The sequence below is a fragment of the Raphanus sativus genome, chromosome 5, assembly GCF_000801105.2.
Source record: "Raphanus sativus cultivar WK10039 chromosome 5, ASM80110v3, whole genome shotgun sequence".
Classification (NCBI taxonomy): domain Eukaryota; kingdom Viridiplantae; phylum Streptophyta; class Magnoliopsida; order Brassicales; family Brassicaceae; genus Raphanus; species Raphanus sativus.
Genome location: NC_079515.1, coordinates 21,624,081 through 21,633,379, shown reverse-complemented (window position 1 = coordinate 21,633,379; position 9,299 = coordinate 21,624,081). Strand labels below are relative to the sequence as shown.

The window sequence follows — 9,299 nt, the reverse complement described above, 5'->3', positions numbered from 1 at the left end:
GTTTATTCCGGTTAAATAGGTCGAGGTCAATGGTGATGTTTTGTAAATAAGTTTCATTCTACTTAGGATTTTATTAACAAAAGAATGTATGCACACAACGGCGAATTCAACAAGAGAATGTATGAGTAACAAATGTATACACAAGTCTTGCTTGAACAGTTTCAAGTGAGGAGAGTCAAAAGTTGAATCGTACGAGGAATAGTATAAAGAGAGAAATCTACAGTTTCTGACACAAAATGGATTCTCCAAAGAATGAATAAAAGCGATTCTTACAGCTGATGCATTTGTTTTGTACTTCTGCTCTAAGATCTAGTTGTAACTGTCAAATGCTACGAGTCCTCATCACCTTCTCCTCGAGGTGAACCGTCTAGGTTCTCTGTTAGGTCTGTGGGTTCGGACTCAAGGAGGCACGCTCTAGCCGAGAAGCAGTGACGGACTTTGATAGAGTGGTTTGTCCATGTAGTTGAGCAGCTTCCTCGAATATTCACCATCAGGATTGCTTCTTTATCTCGAGTGTCTTCGCCCCGTGGGACACCATCAACATGCTCTTCCAGTTTGTGAGAAGCTTCGTGATTAACTTTCACTTCCACGGCTTCTTCTGGTTTAATTACCCCGGAACCTGGTGAAACCTACAAAAAAAAAGGACAAAGATTCTTGAACAATACTACATGAGAGATTCATTGGCACTGAAAGAGAGTTTAATACCTCAAGCCAGCGAGGTAGACCAAAGGATCCTCTTGGATTATTATACTCAGACTCTTCTCCATCATCCTTAACTATAGTCTGACCACCGCAGAGAATGCTGAAAATGGCTTTGCTTGTGGTTGAATTGTTTGTGATTATTAAGGTCCCTGTGTCCTCCTGACCCTGAAGAACGATGTTGTTGGTGCTCACAGTTGTTTCTGGAATAGTTTTTAGATCCTCGAATATGGATATTATTTCCTCGTTGGACCTAATTATATTCCCCAGCTCCTGTCTCCTTACAGACTTATCAACGTGAGCTATGGCCGCATGAATCTTGCAGCGCACGGGTTTGTGATCGCTCTCAGTAACATCCATGCAAGCTTCATACACTATAACTGATGAAACTACAGGGCATTTCAAGTTGCACTCTGAGAATGGGGTTGATTGAGTGTCTCTATATATAACTCTATCACACCATGCAGGAATACGCTTTTTCTCGCCTGAATCATATCCTGGAGATCATAAAACATAAAGCTTAATGGTTCTAAAACAATGCAGGAAAATTTTCAGGAAATTGGTAGGTGTTTAAATTATTAATTTATTTTATATATATTTCATATTTATATAAATTATTTTAGTTTTTGGATTTAATTATAAAATTGTTTTTAGATATAAGAAACAACAGAAATTAGAAAAAATTGTGGATTCGTACTAACTTTATAATTTGGTTTAGTAGATTTAGACTAATTTAAATAGATTTAAGTCGATTTCGGATGTATAAATCGAATTTTTTTAAACTTGTTTTGGCTAAGAGCTATTTGCCACATAGGCGGATGCTAAAGCACTGATTTTTAGAACTATGCATACAACAGATCAGAACATCTATATAAATTATTTAGTTTTTTGATTTAATTATAAAAATATTTTTAGACTAAAAAAAATTGTGTACTTGTATTACGAATTCAAATTTGTGTATTTTTACTAGCTTTATAATCTAATTTAGTAAATTTAGACTAATTTAAATAGATTTAAACTGATTTGAATTTTCTAAATTTTGTGTTGGTACCTCCTAGGCCTGCGCGGTTCCTTTCGAATTTGTAAGTGGGAGGGAAAGTGATTAACGCCTCACGCATTCCTTGGAAGACTTTACCAAGCTTCATCTCTTGTCTAAGTTGGTCCATTTCTCTAAGCCAGTCAAAGGATCGCTGCGTAATGAAGTCTCTAGCTTCATCATAGCTTATACCATACAGCCTATAGTTGAAGTCGCCACAAAATGCGATCAAGTCTGCTGCTGCTAAATCAGACTTGACTTCTTCAGCTCCGGGACTTGGAGTCTGAGAAACAAATAAACATGTTCAGTACAAAAGATATAGGAGAAGGGATAGAAGCGATGTAGTAACATACAGTGGTAGTCTTTAGTGTGTAAGCTGCTGTTGAGGCACCAGCTGCAAGAGATAGGGCCCATGGCAAACCAGAAGAATAAAGCAGCCAAAATAAATATGAGGAAAAGCCAAGTGAGCAAGACAAGAACAGGAACAACACCATACCAGCCGCAGCGTTACTTAGGTTTTGTCCTCGTGAGAAGACCATTAACCGGAAAATGTGATTGAAATCAGCGTTTCTGCGGTTAACTGCCTCCAAATGAGCAGCCAAGTGGCAGTTCACAAAGCACATGATTCTATCATAAACTCTGATTCTCAGACCTACACCTCCCTATGTAGACAATGAGATTAATATGTTACAGAGAATATACTGCAAGTGAGCTTACGTTTCAATAGATTACTTCCTCATTTTCATTTTGACAATCACACAAGAGAAATAAAAATACTAAAGTGCCAAAAGGCCTGAGTGTGTATAGGCTCCGTAATCAGATTTTTAAGTTTAAAGAAAAGTGGATATAGTGTAAGAGCTACCTTGTTGCCAATGGCACGGCCAAAGCCACAAGGGACTGCTGCAACATCAAGATCTCCAACATGTGTTCTAATCTCCTTCCTCGCCCTAAGCAGAAAATTATAACACATACGTAGTTGATTAATCATGTAAGATAAACAACTGCTGATAGTAGACCTTACAAACGTGTTACATACAAGCTAAGCACAAGAATGCACCATTTCATAAATGAAATTTCACTAACCAAAGAGATATCAGAAGTCCAGCCAACTGCCTTGAACCCATACGCTCGAAAGTTTTCTTCTCATCAAGTGCTTTTCCAATTGCATCAATCCACCATTGCCCCGCAACGCTTCCTTCAAGTCCAACCTACAACCACAACACTCGTTTCTTTTGACCTTTTATCATTACAAACAAAGCAACATCAAAAGTGTAGAAAAAGAAGTTACCGTTTCCTTAGCAGCAGACATGGCAAGGAAACCTGCCCCCATATCCACTTCTTGCAACCCAACAACGACAATGCCAACATCTGAAGTGACAGACCCCAGCCACGACATAAGTGCACCGTGTGAAGCCCTTCCTTGACCAACATTCCAAGTACCAATCATAATCCTAACACTGTCTTGTCTTGCATATGAACTTTCCTTCTGAGACAACTCTGTTCGGATTATGTTGTCCAAAGGTCCTGGAGATGTCACATACCACCCCCTTACTCCACCATGAGTGGCCAAACTAAAAACAAAACCACCACCAGCTGCTAGCTTTATCACAGGCTCATTATGTGAAACCCAGCTCGATACTAACTCTCCATCAAGATCCAAGACCTGGATGTAGCCACTTGCGTAGCCCACATAGATTCGATCTCCAAAAGCGCAAAAGCACAAAACAGCCCTGTGGTGATGATTCACATACCTCAAGCGGTTTCCATCTCCATCCCACTGGACGATTAGACCACTCATGTTTCCGGTCCAAACCGTTCCGTCTACGGCTAAGATGATAGCTTCTGTTTTCCTTGTATCTTCCACCACGAACCCTCCTGCACTTCTAGTGGCAACTCGGCGAACAGCTCCTGCAGCTCCCATTATGGCGTTACGTGAACGCTGCAGAAAGCCTGGTGATTTTTCCTTTTTGGAAGGTGTGGGAAGCTTCGCTTTCGTCTCATTGTCAACTTGTTGGCCATGTAGAGGGGGCATGTCCACACGACACTCAACTTGCCCCTCCACGTCTAGAACTTTCAAGAGGTCTTTACTCCGAGCATCCCTGCACAGATCGGAAAGTGATTAAAAGGAACAGAACGTAAACAATGTTCAAAAATTCGGTAGGTTGTAACTAGAACTCTATATATGCCTAGCTTATTCAGGCCTGGACAACATCTAGACGTTAAAAATACTATTGATTTATTTATTAACATTTTGTAATTATATCCAATTTTTTTAAACATTTTGGGTTTAATTATAACAAAAAAAAAAATTTGATGGATTATAAAAATTGGATATACAAAAGAGAAGAAATCAAACAAATGTGTGTGTAATATATATAAAAAAAAAATGTGTGGATTTTCATTAGCATTGTTGCTTAATTTAGCTAATTTACACCAATTTAGATTTATTTAGATCAATTTAGTCTGATTCTGATTTATAACATATTGAATCCATTGAGCCACTTAGATCAAATTTTAAGAAGAAAAAAAAAATCGGCTATGACCGATTTGCTCCCTAGACCGTGTTTTAGAACCTTGACATAATTAACCAGTGTCATTTGCTAGAGAAGAAATAAAACCTACCAGATTGAGAATGAGAGTGACTGCACAGCCCACACTTTAGCTCTTACTGAATCGTTTAACAAGTACTTGACTTCAGAGGAAGAGATGCTGCATGTCCCATTGACAGTAACTTGGCTCCTGAGATCAGTCGGAGACCTCTCTATTAACAAGGCAGCCATGTGTTTCTCTTCCAGTTTAAGCAGAAGAGACTTCTCCAACGACTCCCAAGGCCATATTTTGATCACACCTCCTTCAGAGCATGTCCACATATCACCTACATCATAAACGTAAGCATGATGAACAAGAACACTAATCAATCTTTTATAATCAGAGTAAACTAACCATAAGAGCTAATGACAATTGAATTCACAGGACCACGATGAGCTTGCCACGAGATCCGCTCCTTAAAAGAACTTGAATCATCAGAATCACAAGGCGTCTGATCCATCTTCCAAGCCCGGATCTTTCCATCTTTGTGACCACTCCACAGAAGCTTGTTGCTTTGGTCAGCCAACAAACACAATGTGGGGGAAGTAACAACGGACTCATGAAACGGCGACGTATCCTCATCCCCTCGCCGCACCTGGCTTTCGACCCCACACCCTGCCTCGTACGCCTCTTCCAAGTTCCAGAACCTCACGCCGTTCTCTTGACCAGCCCACAGCTGCGTCTCCGTACAAGCGATGTTCCTCAAGAACTTCCCCGTCTGCGTCTCTCTCTGCGGGTGCGGCCTCAGCTCCAGACACGGCGGCCGTCCGGGATGCACCGCCGCGCGTAACGGCACCTTGAATATTCCGGCACCGCCTCCCGCGCCGATGAACTCCGGGAGCGGCTTGACACCGTCCTCCCCGACGACGGCGTTCGGAGGAGGCGTGACGACGGCGTAATCCTCGCCTGTGACGGTTCCGTCTGCGACGTTGTCGCCGTTCACGACGACTCCTCCGGTGGAGAACTCGTCGTCGGAGGAGTCGAAATAGACGGCTTCGGCGGCTAAGGTGGCGGATCGAGGGATCTCGTCGAGGCTGTGCTTGCGGTTGCGGCGGATATTAGGGTGCGGCTTCAGGTCGAATTGGTGGCTGAAGGATTGCGTCTTGCGATGAGGAGGAGCAGGGATGATCGAGGCCAACGCCGCCTCGTCTTCTCCTTCGATGGTTAGGGTATCCATTGATGATGAGAAGATGATCAAAGGAACTCAAACGATTGGAGAATGTTGGGAATGATGGAGAATGAGAGTAGTGAGAGGAAAGCACGGACGTAGTTAGGGGGAGAGAGAGCGAGAAGCATGACGATGACGACAAATGTACGGAAGCGAGTGTGTTCCTTGTTGTACGGAAGGGAATGTTTGTCTGAGAGACAAGTATTAATATTTTATTTTATTTTGAAAACGTTGCCACAAACGGGCCATTCTTATTACAAACGGTTATCAAACAGAGATTAGCCCATTACAAAATGCAATTGTAACCCAACATTAGCCCAAAAGTGTAACCCATTTATATCCTTTCTTTTCATTAATCCTAATCAAACTCTCTTTGTTGCTAAACTAAAATTTATATTATCAAATTTTAAATAATATTCAGTTTATAAGATACAAAAGATAAGAATCATTTGCACAAGGCCCGTAATTTCTTTTGCAAATCTAATCTATTAATTTAGGGTTCTATTTTTATCTACCATTAACAAGTCATATTAGGATCACTTAAAAAAATAATTAATATGACATATTTGATTATTTAAATTAAAAATAAACCAATTATAAATTTTAATTTTATTTATATTAGTTATAACAAAATTTGTTGAGAAAAAATCTAACAAAATCTTACTTACAATTTTAAATATTTTATAAATAACATATTAGTTAACTTCGTAATTAGTAATATAATATTATAATAAATCAATATTAACTAAAATTTTGTTTTTAAATAATAACATAAAAATTTTATACTAATTTTAATAAATTCTACAGTTATATTCCGTATATATAAAAATAGAAGTGCTATATGAATTAAATATGACAAAATTATTTTAAATAGGTAAATTAACAAATATTAGTTTTAGAATTGTTTCATTTAAATAAATTATCACTCCTCATTAATATGGGTTAAAATCCATAAAATATGTAATGTTTTATACAAAATAGCATAGTTTAAACATTTATATCTACAACCATATATATCTTTTTATTTATTTTGAAACTCTCAACAATATATAGTTTAAAATGATTATATACAAAAATATAATAGTATATAATAACCTTTAGTTCATATACTATTTAAAAAAATATGTTATTAGAAAACTATGAAATTTTAATAATTAATTTAAAATATTAATGACAAATAAAATTTTAATTATAAATTTATTTTTCAAATTTACAAAATATATTGAGATAAATTTAAAAAATATTACCAAAAATTAAGATATCTTTTATAAAAAATGTATTAATGTATTAACAAAAAAATTCAAAGTTCATGTAATCTTCTAAACTCAAAATAGTAGTGTAATTGTTTCAAAGTTTTCTTGAAAAATATAAAATTTTGAAAATAAATATTCAAACTCAAAATAATAATATTTAAAATTTTACAAAAGATAAAATCATAGATAATAAATCATAACTTTTTGAAATGACCACGGAAAAACAAACTATGTATGTTGTAAAAATTAAAGCAATCTAATATTTTTGAAATCTTAATTAAAAATAAAAAGAAGAGTTAATGTCATAACATCCAGAAAATATTTTATATCAATAAAATTTACTAAAATAGTATGATAGATGCTACTATGTAAAATAATAAGGTTATATTATTTAAACAAAACAATATTTTTACTTATAAATCCGTAAAATATTAAAATAATATATGTTAAAGTATACTTTTAACACACAAAATCTAAATATAAATTATCTTAAACATATTTCTCTTCTATAGTATAAATATATAAATTTAGAAAATGTATTATAACAGAATGTACAAATTAAAGAAAAAAACAGAAGGAGCTTATCTATTTGATTATTTCATTTTGTTATTTTATTGTACCTAACTTGAAAATATATTAGCAAGTAATAAAAATTAAAACAAAGCAAAATGTATTAAATAAATCACTATATATTAATAACGTCCAATAAAAATAATAAAATAATATTATAGAATTACACAATATATGAACTAAATAGAAATTATATATTTATAATTTTTGTAATAACATAAAATACATTTATAAAATAAAAAATATATGTACGAATGTACGGATTAAAATCTAGTTTGAGTTAAAGTTTAGAACCTTTGCTAAAATACTAGGACCCGTTTTACGGATTACAGATTACATGTGTTATTCTTATAAATTTCACATAGCCCAATAAAAAGACTGGGACTGATTTTGCTGACCCCATTTATATATGTACGAAGTTTCTTTTTCCTTCTAATCTTTGAAACAGAATGCTGATAATTTACTTTGAATAGATTAACATGCCTTAAGTCAGAAAAAAAATAGATTAGATACGGAGACGGGAGACTGTAACATTTTCTGTTACGAGAGTGATGACTTTTTTTTTTTTTGCTAAACGATTTTCAAATTAAAGCATGAGAATGCAAATTGTACAAAGCAAAGTTTAGTAGGCTAAGTAGCCATTACATTTTAAAAAAACCCAATCAAAATAATTAGCCCAGACTGAAGTTGTTAGAGAAGAGAAGCCCAAGAAATAGGCCCAATCCCTCAGTTGATGATGGTAGAAGCATAGAAAGTAACGAAGCGTCTCTCGTTAGTTTGTGCGATCAAGAGAGATTAGCAGAGAACCATTGACAAAGCATGTCGGACGAGAGTGATGACTTGTTTATGTAACCGCATAGTACTTATTCAGGCGCTATATTAGAGGTGTGTATGAGATTGTTGGTTTTATTGAAGAAGAGAAAGCAAAGTTCCCACTACAAGAAAACAGGTCTTTAACGACTACGGGATTAGTTGTACCTTGGTCGTAAAAAGGGTATTACGACCAATGAACAACTAAAAACGATTGGTCGTAATCTGCTGGTCGTAATCACTAAATGGTTGGGCTTTGGTCGTAAAGTTACGATTAAATATATTAGTCGTAAGGGAGTCGTACTTTTACGATTAATATAATTGGTCGTAAATCAGATGTAATAAATGTAGTCGTACACAGGTCGTAAAGCATTAGTCGTAAAGTAGATGTAATAAATGTAGTCGTAAGTGGGTCATAAGATTTTAGTCGTAAAGTAGATGTTATATATTAGTTGTTAAGTAGTCGTAAAGTATTTTTTAAATAGAGGTAAATTAGTCGTAATATAACGACTAACTTACATCGAATCTGTAATTTTAGTAATTCGATTTTAAATATTAAAATTAATTTTAATAATTCAATTTTACAAAAAAAAAGATTTTTTTAAAAAATAAAATATTTTACGAATTTCATTTAAATTCATAAAAACATAATAATATAATATTTAAAAATTCAAAGTTTTCAAAATACAAAATAATTAAAACCGAAAACTAAGCATTAAGATCATAAAAGAGCTCAGAACTCCTCTCCTCGGCACGCCGAGTCAAATCGTCCTGCTCTTCCGGAGTCGGGTTGGGGACGAAGGTCGGACGCAGGTTCTTCCACGATGCTGTAACCGACGGGTCGACGTTCGGAGTTGTCTCTAGAAGCATATCGAACATGTTTGCCATCGACTTAAACATCCCGTTGTGGTCGGCTAACTTCTGGTTCGCAGTTTCCAACTCCCTCCGGACCGAGGACTCTTCTTCCCTTTGAGCAGCGTGTTCAGCTCTCGCCATGGGAACATCATTCACACTCCCGATCCCAATTATACGTCCCCTTCTCTTCGGAGCAACCTATATATAATTTATAAATAGATATTATTAGTACATATGTAAAATAAATATATGCATGTATATAACTTAAAAAGGTCGAATATTTTACCTGCTCGAAAATTCGGTCTTGTTCGATGGCCGA

The 9,299-nt window shown here is 35.6% G+C and overlaps 1 protein-coding gene across 2 annotated transcripts; it reads right to left on the bottom strand.

The window, feature by feature from the left end:
- Positions 1 to 97: 97 nt before the first annotated feature.
- Positions 98 to 5,660, bottom strand: LOC108859977 (type I inositol polyphosphate 5-phosphatase 13-like). 2 transcript variants are annotated; one of them, XM_018633878.2, is made up of 10 exons: positions 4,679 to 5,660; positions 4,358 to 4,610; positions 3,024 to 3,834; positions 2,819 to 2,943; positions 2,598 to 2,682; positions 2,232 to 2,397; positions 2,089 to 2,129; positions 1,751 to 2,018; positions 706 to 1,196; positions 98 to 629 (listed from the first exon to the last, which is right to left on the bottom strand). In XM_018633878.2, exons 1-10 carry the CDS (start codon positions 5,499 to 5,501, stop codon positions 330 to 332), a joined length of 3,363 nt encoding a protein of 1,120 aa, XP_018489380.1. In that variant the 5' UTR covers positions 5,502 to 5,660; the 3' UTR covers positions 98 to 329. The 2 variants fall into 2 exon arrangements, with proteins under 2 accessions (XP_018489380.1, XP_018489379.1); XM_018633877.2 differs by having other exon boundaries at positions 2,089 to 2,397.
- Between the last annotated feature and the right edge of the window lie 3,639 nt (positions 5,661 to 9,299).